Raw genomic sequence first — 13,989 nt, 5'->3', positions numbered from 1 at the left:
AACCCAGGGCAGACACGGAGAGTCCACCAACCCTACTTCCCTACCCGCCTCCACTAGGGATTTTCAAAGCTGAAGCCTCAGGAACAGGCAGACCCGGCCACGGCCACGGGGCTGGAGAGGGAAGAGGGTGCCGGTTGGGCAACAGGGCGGGGCAAACCCTGTGAGATCACGAGCCCTGGATAAAGGAGTGCAGGGAGCGCGCAGGTGGCAGAACCCGCGTTTGCTGAGTCCCCTCAGGACCACAGACATGAAGCTGGTCTTCACTGCCCTGCTGCTCCTCGGGGCCCTCGGTGAGTGCAGGTGTCTGGGCGCGCGCTTGGCCCAGCGGGCGTCTCGGTCCCGGCGTCCCACCTGCTAGGCACCTTGGCCCCTGCGCAATGCCCGGTGGGCGCCCTCTCTCTGCTCCCCGCGGGGTGGGCGCCTCGGTTCCTGCGTCTGCAGCCTGTGGCCGGGGAGGCGCCCGGGACTTGGGGCCGGGGCTCATCAGCCCGCCCAGGAGGAGCAGGAGGCGCGTGGGGCGAGCCTAGCGCTGCGCTGAGCTTCCCGAAGGGCGCAGGGCCCTGCCTATGGATTTGACACCTATTGTACCCTTACACGCGTTTTATGTGGGAGGAAAGTGAGGCGCAGAGAGGGTCAGAGACTTGCTCAAGACACACAGGAGACCCAAGTTCAGGTCCTGGCTTCTGCGAGGACTGCGTGACCAGGGCAAGACAGAGCCTCTCTGAGACTTCGCTTCTTCACGTTAGAAGCAACCTAAACATGGGTCCCAGGGGCTGTGAGGAGGAAGTCAGGTGCCTCCTGCTCAGGACCAGGCACAGGGGATGACACCCTCCGGATGGGACCCGGCGTCAGAGTGTTTGAGGAGATGACTGATTGCCCTTTGACATGTGCCCAGAATAGAGGGGACTAAATAGAAGGTACTAAACAATTGATAGTCCGTACCCAGGTATCTGAAGTGATTTCTGGGGTGCTCAGAGCACATTCCCCCCAGGGTACATCAGTGCTGTAAAGGGGCCAGTGCAGAGCTTCCTGCACTATGAAGAGGGGAGGGTCCCAGGCAGCAGAAGCTAGGCAGGAGGGGGTGGGCGGTGGGGGAGAGGGGCAGAGTGGATGCCCAGTGTCACTTCTCCCACAGCTGCTTAGGGCTGGGAGCTTCCTGGAAAGGGGGTTGTGGTTAGGAGTAGTAGTGATCTCACAACCTCAAACCCGGGGAGCATGGTCCCATCCCTCTGTCTACCTCTCTGGGCCCCCTCTACATATTCCTTCCTGTGGGTGTTAGTTACCCCTTTCCCCTAAAGCAGATTGGGCCTGGCCAGGATCAAACTGTTCCCTTTCCCTCTGCTGCCCAGGGCTGGGTGTCGTCTGCCACAGGCCAGAGAGGTAGAAAGCCTTGCTTTCCTGATCAGGGGCTGTGGTCCAGGATTCTGATTGGGAGTTGTACCACTGGGTTTCATTTTCACTTGGATCTTTGGTTATCTTGGCACTTACAGAAGTCAACATTTTAAATCCCAGTCAATAGGACGGTGGTCTGCACTACAAAGTTCCACTGAAACCCTTGTCCTTCCCTAAGGAAGGAGTGGTATTGCCCTATGGGGTTCCCGCCCTGCTCCCCACATGTCTCCCCACTGGCGGGGGTTGGGCAGGTGTGAGCAGGTTGGGGAGTCAGTCCTCTCAGCCTCTGGATTCATGGGCTGGCAGGCACTTCTGAGGCTTCATATTTGCCTAAGCAGCCTGCCTGGGCCCTCCCAAGAGCTGTGGGGGTGGGGGTGGCAATGGAGGGTGGGAACTCCTGTCCTGGCTCCTGCTTCTGAGGCCAGGGCACTGCATGTCTGCAAGGAATTCATGCTTTGGCAAGAGCAGGCTTGGTGGGCAGCATCTGAGTGGGCGATGCCATTGGATTGGGGATTTAGGAGGGGCCAGACCCAGATCTGTTTCAGGGAACACTTGGTCCTGAGAGGGATACTCAGCTCCGGAGCTGGTATGTGAGGGCTTAGCAGGGGATGCCCGATGTTTCAGGGGCTGGGGATTGAGGGTCCTGGAAGGATGCTCAATTGTCCTTTAACTACCCTGGTTCAGCGTATCCCAGCGGGAGGAACAAGCTCTGCCCCCAGATTACCATTACTGCTCACTCCTCCACCCTGCTTGAGACATGGTCTGTTTCTCTCTCCCCCTTGGCCCACAAGACCCACCCATTGCCAAGCTGATTCCTGTTTCTGCACCTTTTTTATTCTCAGTGTTGTCCCCACTCCCCACTCAGAGAATCCCTCCCCTCATGCTTTCCTTGGCCACAGCCTCCCAGCCTGTTCCCAGGTTTCAGTCCACTCTGTCCCTGCCCTGGGCAGAGCTCTGGTCTCCACCCTCTTCCACGAATCACTGTCTCCCTGCATCCCGAGCCGCTTTGGAGACATTCCATGATCTGACCCCATCTCCACTGCAGCCTGTCTCTAACCTAGCTGACCTCAATAAGCAGGCTATCCCAGTGGTAATAGCAGGGTTCAAATCCTAGCTCCTTCTTTTATTAGTTTCCATAAGCCATGATCTCTCATGAAAACCACACCCATTCATGTTGCAGTGCACGTAAGTAGTTCTTTCTTTTTTATTGCTGACTGATGTTCCTTTGCAGATGTACCAAATCTTTTGTAGCCATTCATCAGTTACTGGACATTTAGATTGTTTCCTAGTTTTTATTCTTCTGAATAATGCTGCTATGAATATTCACACATAAGTCTCTATGTGGACATGGGCTTTTACTTCTCTTGGATATATGTCTAGAAGAGCAATTGCAGGGTCACATGGTAACTCCATGTTTAATGTTTTGAGAAAATGCCAACTTGTTTTACAAAGTGGCTGCCCCATTTTACATTCTCAGCAGTATGTAAGAGCTCCCATGTCTCTGTCTGTGTTAGATATTATAACCATTCCAGTGGGTGTGAAATGAAATTCTTATTGCATGTTTAAATTGCATTTTTCTAACAGCTAATGATGTTGAACATCTTTTCATGCACTTACTAGCCACTCAGATGTCTCCCTTGGCAAAATATCTGTTTATAGCATTTACCCATTAAGTATTTAATTTGTTTTGATGTTATTGTATCTAGAATTATGTTCTTAATTCCATTTTTAGATTGTTCCAGCTTGTATGCAGAAATATGATTGAGTTTTATATATTAATCTTGTATCCCGTGATTGATCTTGTATCCCTGGCTGCACTTGTTTATTGTTCTTATAGTAGTGATATTAGTGGATTCTTTAGGACCTCCTGCAAAGAGGATTGTGTCATCTGCAAACAAAGACAGTTTTACTTCTTCTCTTTCAATGTGGGTGTCTTTTATTTCTTTCTCTTGCTTTATTGGCTTCATTAGAACCTCTAGTACTATGCTGAATAGAAGAGGTGAGAGTGGACATCCTTACGTTCTTCCTAAACTTAGGGGAAAAGTATTCAGTCTTTTATCAGTTTAGTATGATATTTGCTGGTAGGGTTTTTGTAGATACCTTTTATCAGGCAACCAGGTGAGCACATCTGATTCAGCCTCTGCCCTAATTGTACAGGTTCTAGCAACAAAGGCAGGCTTAACAGAAGAACCAGTCTTTCTATACAGGGTGAATGGTGGTAACTCTGGCACACCTTTTGGTCTCTCGTTAGCCCCTCTTTCTCCCCCAGTTGATGGCAACTCTTGGCAGAGTCAGATGTATTTTTACTTGTTCCCTTGGCACCCTCTGAGGACATCCTTTTAGATACAGAAATCTAGAGAGACCTAGATTTTAGGCTGGACTTTGCACTGCTGAGAAGCAGTCTTCTTCCGGGCCAGTTCCCACATCAGTGAAATAGAAGCAATGATCTCCTTCCTGCCTGCCTCCCAGGTTCAAATGAGATTAAGCAGGCAGAATAATTCTATAAACAGATTGGAGGGATCATCATCATTTTTTAAGGCATAGGAATTATGTCAAAGTCGTAGGAAGGAAAAAAAAATCTAGAAGTTCTGTCTCTTCTTATTTATTGAGAATCACAGAGATCCCATTAGTCCATCAAGATGCCTCCACTTCAAGTGAATGGTTGGACTTAACCATGGAATGGAGAGGGGAAGGGGACAGCTGAGAGTGGGGGAAGAGTCTGAAAAACTCCATCGCGGGGTGGTGGTCACTTCCACGGACAGTGGTTGAGTCCTTTCTCCTTGGCCTCTCTCTTCCAGGACTGAGTCTGGCTGCCCAGAGGAGAAGTGTTCGATGGTGTACCATATCACCAGCTGAGGCAACAAAATGCTACAAATTCCAAAGGAATATGAGAAAAGTGAGGGGCCCTCCTGTCTCCTGTGTCAAGAGAGGCTCCTCCCTTGAATGTATCCAGACCATTGCGGTAAGTCAATGGCCATTTGTTGGGTCAGACCAAACTGAATGTGTGGGAAAGGCATGGAATAAGATAGAAAATATACTCTCCCTACCGCCTCTGCTTTTCTTCTCAGGTGGTTGGGAACAGTCCTTTCTCACAGGAAACAGTGCTATTTTGAGAGCAGAAAGAAACGAGCTTAAGTCCAGAGTCCATGTGTGGGGAAACTAGGGCCTCAACATAAATTAATAACATCTATTCAAAAATGAGGCCTAAGCAAGCATATGTGAAGAATGTGTGACATGGGAAAGTGTCAAGGTTGCTTTGAAAGGTGAAACCTCCAGAAGAACCATGACCTTTAAGCCCTGTGAGGAATAAGCCTGGGCCCATCACAGCCACCATGTCAAGTAGCCTGGGCACTGGGCATCAGATAGACTTTCATACAAGATGCTTTCAGAGAGAGTGAAAGAGAGAGAGAGAGAGATCGTGACTGGTATGTGATTTCTGATTCCTTTTGTTTTTTGAGATATAAGATCTACTGAAATAATTTTTACTCATTCACTTAACAAATATTTTTGGTGTACCTGTTATGTGCCAAGATTGTGTGCACTGGACTCCAGCACAGAATGGGTAATTTGTATAAAAACTTCCAAGGAAAGCCTGAAGGATTATTTGTAAATGTAATAGAGTTATTAGGAAAGTACTTCCAGGAAAAAAAAAAAAAAAACTAGTCTGGTCAGTGTTTTAGGCTATTATTTTACAACAATGGTAGGGGACCAGTATCTTCTGCTTGTTTAAAAAGCAGATTCCTAGGCCATATTCTAACTGACTCATTCTGAATATATGTGAAGGAAGCCACAAAATATGCCTTTTATATAAGATCCCCATTTGAAATCAGTACTTTCAACTATTCATCCAGATAAAGTTGAGATAGATTGAATAGTTAAAAATAAAACATGGGTTATCCAAAAAAAAAAACAAAACAAAAAACTAGGGGGCAGGTTAACTAGCAGAACTGTAGAGAGAATATAAATGTCTCTAAACATTTAAACAATGAACTAAAACATGAAACAAACTGACATTCAAAAATGTCAAAAATGTAATTCATAGCCAAATAGAAAATATTTAAATAAAAATTATAAAGCAGCAGAATGAATGAATATGCACCAGCTCTGACAAGTGATCACTACTTACATCCTATAAAGAACTAATTCAAAATGGAAAAAAATGTAGAATCATGTAATAAAAATCATGTGAACAGAGTACTTGTAAGAAGGAATTCATAATTAATAAAAATACTTGCAAAATCTTCCCCTTCACAATTGTTAGAGCAGTGCCATGGCAGCTCAAGGTAGTTGTAGAAATAATTAAAGAGAGCAAGAGCAAGTCAAGTTTCAGCGAGAAAGACACAGTTTATTTTAATGACTTGGTAAAGCAAACCAGGCCCCATCCTAGAGATTGCAGGCAGCATGACGAGGGCAGTGCTTTGATTTTGAGTGGTATCTGTTGCTTCTTAGAAGTTTCCCAAGCTCCTAATCAGGCTGTTCCCCAAACAGCTCAACTCAGTATGACATCTGTCCATTGCAGAAAGTCCCTGGGACACTGATTAGCCTCTATCTCAAGGCAATCCACTTGCAAGGTCTCAATTAGGCCCATTCCCATGACAACTGAGCATGATAACCCAGTCCAGCCTGACTAGGCTATTTAGGCCAGTTCAAAATAGCCAAAATAGCCTAACTACAACTGCCACCTGCCCTGCTCACTAACTTACTGCCCAACCTAATACAATCAGACCTGAGCAATGTGTTAGTACTCACGTTTTCCATAGTAATAACAGTTATAGAATGACAGCCTGTCCTGCTGATGACTCTATAGTAAAACTGATCCTCACTGTCAGGGCTATTCTAAATTGGCGTTATTAATCTTCTGGAAGGCAAAATGCAATAGCAGTCAGGGCCATAAAGAGAAACGTGCGCCTTGTTTCCAGGATTCCACTCGTAGGTGCATATCCCAAGGATCCAGACATCCAGAAGAAAAAAGATAAGAGCCAAGATGCCCGTGAAAGCATAGTCCTATTAGTCAAGAGTTAGAAATAACCCACGTACTGACCACTGGGGGAATTATTTAATAAATTATGGAACATTTACATTATGATAAAACACTGCACAGTCAATAAAATCAATAAAGGCTCTGCAGAAGTAAGAAAATGGTGTGCAGTTTTAGATGAATCAAGCAGTCCACAAAATATGATCTCTGCCACCCCACAAAAATAGAAATACATCAGCACGTGGGAAGCACTATGGTTTCTTATGACAATTTAAAAAATCTCTTAATAGATACATACTCTGGTTAATAAAAAGTAACTTAAAAGAAATGAATATGGAGCAAAAATAAGAGGAGAACCATCTAGAACAAACACCTTTAAATGGAGACATGATCCAGAGAGTGGCACAGGTGGACAGGCATGAGAAAAAGAGGGCACATGCCTGCCTCAGAAGTTACAGCGCTGGGGCCCGTTGCCCCCAAAGAAGGGCCCTTGGCTCCCGCCATCCCTCACAGGACATGAGTGGACATGCTGGAAAGCTTTTGAAGACCCTTCTAGCATGGAGACTTTCTGACATCCTGAAATCTGACTTACCTGGCTTTGGGTGAGTTTCCTTTTGAAGCCAGGCTGGCCTTCTTTCTTTCCTTCAGGAAAACAAGGCAGATGCTGTGACCCTTGATGGCGGTTTGGTGTTTGAGGCCGGGCTGGACCCCTACAAACTGCACCCTGTAGTGGCAGAAGTCTATGGGACTGAAGCAAGTGAGTTCTGCATGGGGACCCTGAAGCAGTGGTGGCCTTGAGCTGGGCCCTGGGCTCTGTGGAGTGACAGTGAATGAGCATGTGGAGGTGGAGGCTCTGTCACATCCCATATGCAGGGATGGAGTCACTGGCTCTTTGGGCCCTGTGAAGGCTGTTTCTCCTGCTTCTAGCCCAGGAGAGGAGGACTCACACGCTCCCTGGGGAACAGCTCAGGCTCTGCATTGGATACAGCTGCACCAGATGGCTTCCCTCTTCTTACTGGAGGTTTCTTAGGGTGGGTTATTTCTTTCCCTCTGGGCCAGGCTAAGAGCTTTCATTTCTCTCACTCCTTCTGCAGACCCACAAAGCCACTATTATGCTGTGGCTGTGGTGAAGAAAAGCAGCCGCTTCCAACTGAACCAACTGCAAGGCGTAAAGTCCTGCCACACCGGTCTTAACAGGAACGCTGGCTGGAACATCCCTATAGGGACACTTCGTCCATTTCTTAATTGGACAGGGCCACCTGCACCCATTGAGTCAGGTAGGATGGCTGGGGGATAGTGGGTGATCTCAGGCAGGGGTCTCTACTCCAGCTGCACACACAGGCCACACAGATCATGTAGGTGAACATGTGGGATGCATCCAAGGGTTGGGACTAGCCAGCTCGACAGGTCACTGGCAGGGCTCAGTACACCTGCAGCCCTCAGGAGTGGGCAGCTGAGTCTACCCACTTACTTCTGTTTTGGAGTCCCAGCCCCATGACAGGGGCTTTCCTGTGGTGGTGGGGGAAGGGGCTGTCTGCATACCTGGTTGTGGCCAGGCATGGCTCACACTCTGTGGTCCATTTCTCTGTATTCGACAGCTGTGGCCAAGTTCTTCTCAGCCAGCTGTGTTCCTGGTGCAGATGGAAGACAGTTCCCCAGCTTGTGTCAACTGTGTGTCGGGAAAGGGGCAGATAAATGTGCTGCCTCCTCCCAGGAACCGTACTTTGGCTATGCGGGTGCCTTCAGGTGAGTGAGATTCTTGTCTTATCCCAGTGCTCACCTCAGCTGTGGCCCCTGAGAACCCCACATCTGGCTTTGCTCCTCTGTTCTCCTGGGTTCCTCCTGCTAATTTCTGTGCTCTCCCTCACCACAGTGGGATAGAAGGAGTCTTGTGCTGAGATATCCAGTCCTGGCTCTCAGCTCGGCAGGACAGCCACTATATCCAAGCCAATGTCATCTGCCATACCTGGGCTTCTCCCCAGAGTTCAAGGACAGTGAGCTTTGGCTGACAGTCCGTCCATGGTCTCTGCCTTCATGTCGGGACTGTGCTCCCCTTTTCCTGTCCTGCCTGATGGGGCCAAGCATTTTTGCAGAAGGAGGCCTCCCCATTTTCCCACTAGCCAGGGCATGTTTACACACTCAGTTCTGAGGGGAAAGGCTACATGGCCAGGGTATCAAGCCTTTACCTTTCGGGGAGAAGCTTCAAAACTCTCTTTTGATAGTGGATACATGTGGTGTTCATTTGTCTATTCTTGAGATACTTCACTTAGGAGAATGGTCTCTAGTTCCATTCAGATTACTGCAAAAAGATAATAATTCATCTTTGCAGAGGGAAGTACAACTCGGTGGAAATCAACCAGGGGAGAGGGGTGATGAAGGGAGGGGCAAAAACGTACCTAATGAGTACAAAGAATGCTAATTTGGGTGATGGACACACCTATAGCTGAGACTCAAACATTACATGTAACCTAAATTATTTGTACCCTGTGAATATTTTGAAATTTAAACAACCTCTCCTTTACATAGAAAAAAAAGTTTAGCTCTCTCAGGCCTCTGAGCAGTAGGTGGAGATCTCTGGCCAGCACCCAGGCTCTTCTTCACAATCTCCCTAGAGGGGGCCCTGCCACCTTCCCAGAGGCCCCGAAGCCTCAGAGCCCTGCCTTCCATGGAGAAGACACTCACAGGAGCCGAGTGCACCAGAGCTGCCTTTCTCCAGCAAGGGTCGGGGATGAGTGCTGTCTGCACTCACCCTCTGCTGCTTTCTCACTGCAGGTGTCTGAAAGAAGGGGCTGGAGACGTGGCTTTCATCAAGGACAGCACGGTGTTTGGTAAAAGCCGGGGGAGAGCTATGGGAACGCCCCCTTTATCATCTATCATCATGACTGGCTATTGAGCTAATTAGATTCTTCAGCTCATGACACACTACTCTCACGATTCCCTACAGGGAACAGCTCTTGTTTTATGTCCATTCCTGTCTTAAAGGATACATTTTCTTTCCATCTTCCATACCCACGCTCTTTCTCTTTCCGCTCATAGACACTCACCAAGGTATTTGATAGCGTGTCTTCTGGGATGTATGTGGTCTTGCGGAATGGATAGTACTGATTTAAGTTTCTGGGTTCTAAGTTCAAAGAGGTCTTAGCAAGCCTCAGAAACCATCTGATCCTACGGTTTTCCACTCAGCATGTTGCTTTAGAGATTTTTGGGGGGTGGTGTGTTCGTGTCTAATTTGGTGGTTCTAACAGTTGAAGAATGTTTCATGGAATGTGTCCACCACATTTTACCTCTCTATCACTGCAGTAATGGACAGCCAGGTTGTACTCCCCTTCTCTGACCACACAGAGCTGCACTGGTCATGTGTTCCTTTGCTGACCTTTTGGGCAATGTTCCTCAGGGCCCCGTGCTATAGCACAATTGATGTATGCATGCGCTGAACACATTGCACCCAGGATCAATGGAGACAAGCCCACCATATTCCATGCAAGTCCACCAGAGACAGGGCTACCATATTCTACTCAGGACCACTGCATTACCCAAGACCATTAGGCTGCTGTCTGGAATGACAGTCTGCAGTCTTGGTGTATTTTTGACTTTCACAAAAAAATTTTTGTTGTTCAAAAAAAATGATGGCTGTAATGCAGTGGATATTTCACTGTTGGTTTAATTTTTATTTCTCTGACATCTAGTGAATTTGATCATCTCAATATATTTGATAGTAACTTGGGGTTCTCTTTTTTATTGTGTAAATAAATGACCATTTTTCTGTTAGGTTTTATGCCTTATTTCTGTATGATTTTGATTCAAGGACAGGTGTTCCTTCTATCTTGGTATCAAACCATTGTGTGTTTTAGATTTTAGTAAGATCTTTTCTCAGTCAAAAATCTGACAATGTCACCCTTTGTTGATCAGAAATCTTTGAATTGATAGGGTCAAATCCATTTATTTTGCCTTGTTGGTTTGTGTTTGGAGTCTTTTAAAGATTCTCTTCCTCACAACAAAATCATAATAATTTCCTATAACAAGATTTGAAGACCCTCACCTCCTTACACATTTATCTATATGTGCTCTGCCTAGGAAATCAGTGGGTTTGGCTTTAGCATTTTATCCCCTTTATTTTATTTATTTATGTTTTTATTATTAAATCATAGCTGTGTACATTAATGCGATCATGGGGCACCAGACACTGGTTTTATAGACCGTTTGAGACATTTTCATCACACTGGTTAACATAGCCTTCCTGGCATTTTCTTAGTTACTGTGCTAAGACATTTACAGTCTACATTTACTAAGTTTCACATGTACCCTTGTAAGATGCACCGCAGGTGTAATCCCACCTATCACCCTCCCTCCGCCCACCTTCCCCCTCCCTCCCCTCCCTTTCCTCCTTCCCCCTATTCTTAGGTTATAACTGGGTTATAGCTTTCATGTGAAAGCCATAAATTAGTTTCATAGTAGGGCTGAGTACACTGGATACTTTTTCTTCCATTCTTGAGATACTTTACTAAGAAGAATATGTTCCAGCTCCATCCATGTACACATGAAAGAGGTAAAGTCTCTGTCTTTAAGGCTGCATAATATTCCATGGTGTACATATACCACAATTTATTAATCCATTTGTGGATTGATGGGCACTTGGGCTTTTTCCATGACTTAGCAATTATGAATTGGGCTGCAATAAACATTCTGGTACAAATATCTTTGTTATGATGTGATTTTTGGTCTTCTGGGTATAGGCCTAGTAGAGGAATTACAGGATTGAATGGAAGATCTATTTTTAGATCTCTAAGTGTTCTCCAAACATCTTTCCAAAAGGAATGTATTAATTTGCATTCCCACCAGCAGTGTAGAAGTGTTCCCTTTTCTCCACATCCACGCCAACATCTCTGGTCTTGGGATTTTGTGATATGGGCTAATCTTACTGGAGTTAGATGATATCTCAAAGTAGTTTTGATTTGCATTTCTCTGATGATTAAAGATGATGAGTGTTTTTTCATATGTCTGTAGGCCATGCGCCTGTCTTCTTCAGAGAAGTTTCTCTTCAAGTCCCTTGCCCAGCCTGCGATGTGATCACTTGTTCTTTTCTTGCTTATACTTTTGAGTTCTCTGTGGATTCTGGTTATTAAACCTTTGTCGGAGACATAACCTGCAAATATCTTCTCCCATTCTGATGGCTGTTTGCTTGCTCTACTTGCTGTGTTCTTGGCTGTGCAAAAGCTTTTTAGTTTGATCAGATCCCAGTATTGTGTTTTTGAAGGTGCTTCAATTGCCTGGGGGTGGGGGTCCTCCTCATAAAATACTCGCCCAGACTGATTTCTTCAAGGGTTTTCCCTGCACTCTCTTCTAGTATTTTTATAGTTTCATGTCTTAAGTTTAAATCTTTAATCCAGTGAGAGTCTATCTTAGTTAATGGTGAAAGGTGTGGATCCAGTTTCAGTCTTCTACAGGTTGCCAGCCAGTTCACCCAGCACCATTTGTTAAATAGGGAATCTTTTCCCCACTGAATGTTTTTAATTGGCTTGTCAAAGATCAAATAATGGTAAGTAGCTGGATTCATCTCTTGGTTCTCTATTCTGTTCCAGACATCTACTTCTCTGTTTTTGTGCCAGTACCATGCTGTTTTGACCACTATCGATTTATAGTATAGTCTGAGGTCTGGTAGCGTGATTCCTCCTGCTTTGTTTTTATTTCTGAGTAATGTCTTGGCTATTTGAGGTTTTTTCTGATTCCATATAAAACGAAGTATTGTTTTTTCAAGATCTTTAAAGTATGACGGTGGAGCTTTAATAGGAATTGCATTAAAATTGTATATTGCTTTGGGTAGTATGAACATTTTAATAATGTTGATTCTTCCCAGCCATGAGCATGGTATGCTTTTCCATTTGTTAGCATTTTCAGCTATTTCTTTTCTTAGAGTTTCATAGTTCTCTTTATAGAGATCTTTCACGTCCTTTGTTAGATAAACTCCCAAATATTTCATCATCTTTGGCACTACTGTGAATGGAATAGAGTCCTTAACTGTTTTTTCAGCTTGACTATTGTTGGTATATATAAAAGCTACTGATTTATGAATGTCGATTTTGTAACGTGAGACACTGCTGTATTCCTTGATCACTTCTAAGAGTTTCGTAGTAGAATCCCTGGTGTTTTACAGATATACAACCATATCATCTGCGAAGAGCGAAAGTTTGATCTCTTCTGACCCTATATGGATACCCTTGATCGCCTTTTCTTCCCTAATTGAGGTGGCTAAAACTTCCATTACAATGTTAAAGAGCAGTGGAGACAATGGGCAGCCTTGTCTGGTTCCTGATCTGAGTAGAAATGATTTCAATTGTACTCCATTCAATATGATATTGGCTGTGAGTTTGCTGTAGAAGGCCTCTATCAGTTTAAGAAATGTCCCTTCTATACCAATTTTCTTAAGTGTTCTGATCATGAAGGGATGCTGGATATTATCAAAAGCTTTTTCTGCATCGATTGAGAGAATCATATGGTCTTTGTTTTTTAATTTGTTTATGTGCTGAATTATACTTATAGATTTACATGTATTGAACCAGCCTTGAGACCCTGGGATAAAACTGACTTGGTCATGATGTATAGTTTGTTTGATGTGTTGCTGGATTCTGTTTGTTAGGATCTTGTTGAATATTTTTGCATCTATATTCATTAGTGATATTGGTCTATAATTTTCTTTTCTTGTTGGGTCTTTTCCTGGTTTGGGGATCAGGGTGATGTTTGCTTCATAGAACGTGTTGGGTAGTCTTCCTTCTTTTTCTACATTTTGGAACAGGTTGAGTAATATAGGTACTAATTCCTCTTTAAAGGTTTGGTAGAATTATGATGTGAAGCCATCTGGTCGCAGGGTTTTCTTTTTAGGGAGATTTTGTGTGGTTGATGCTATTTCAGAACTTGATATGGGCCTGTTCAACATTTCCACTTGATTCTGGCTAAGTCTTGGAAGGTGACGTGCTTCCAAGTATTGGTCAATTTCCTTCATATTTTCATATTTCTGAGAATAAAGTTTCTTGTCATATTCATTAAGGATTTTTTGAATTTCTGAGGAGTCTGTTGTTATTTCGTCTTTGTCGTTTCTGATTGATGAGATTAGAGATTTTACTCTTTTTTTTTTTCCTGGTTAGGTTAGCCAAAGGTTTATCTATGTTATTGACCTTTTCCAAAAACCAACTTTTTGATTTATTGATTTGTTGTATAATTCTTTTGTTTTCAATTTCATTTAATTCTGCTCTAATTTTGATTATTTCTTTTCTTCTACTGGGTTTGGGGTTGGAATGTTCTTCCTTTTCCAGTTGCTTGAGATGTCCCATTAAGTTGTTAAGTTCCTCTCTTTCTGTTCTCTTGAGGAAAGCTTGCAGTGCTATAAATTTCCCTCTTAGGATTGCCTTTGTGGTATCCCAGAGGTTCTGATAATTCGTGTCTTCATTGTTGTTTTGTTCCAAAAATTTGACAATTTCCTTCTTAATCTTATCTCTGAACCAGCTATCATTCAGCATAAGGTTATTTAAGTTCCATGTTTTTGTATGAGTATGCAGATTCCTGTTGTTACTGATTTCAACTTTTATTCCATGGTGATACGAGAAGATGCAAGGAATAATTTCTAT

General features: G+C 44.4%; 1 protein-coding gene across 1 annotated transcript in view; it reads left to right on the top strand.

Moving 5' to 3' along the window:
• The first annotated feature begins 203 nt into the window (after positions 1-203).
• Positions 204-13,989, top strand: part of LTF (lactotransferrin) — a 37,126-nt gene continuing 23,340 nt past the window's right edge. The window contains exons 1-6 of the mRNA XM_053600250.1: positions 204-290; positions 4,191-4,354; positions 7,019-7,127; positions 7,465-7,647; positions 7,969-8,116; positions 9,143-9,198. Of these exons, the coding sequence (XP_053456225.1) occupies positions 248-290; positions 4,191-4,354; positions 7,019-7,127; positions 7,465-7,647; positions 7,969-8,116; positions 9,143-9,198 (703 nt within the window). The 5' untranslated portion in view covers positions 204-247. The remainder of the gene's footprint in view (positions 291-4,190; positions 4,355-7,018; positions 7,128-7,464; positions 7,648-7,968; positions 8,117-9,142; positions 9,199-13,989) is intronic.

Source organism: Nycticebus coucang, chromosome 8, assembly GCF_027406575.1.
Source record: "Nycticebus coucang isolate mNycCou1 chromosome 8, mNycCou1.pri, whole genome shotgun sequence".
In the NCBI taxonomy this organism is placed as follows: domain Eukaryota; kingdom Metazoa; phylum Chordata; class Mammalia; order Primates; family Lorisidae; genus Nycticebus; species Nycticebus coucang.
The sequence above is the reverse complement of the archived record's forward strand: the minus strand, read 5'-3'. Positions and strand labels throughout refer to the sequence as shown.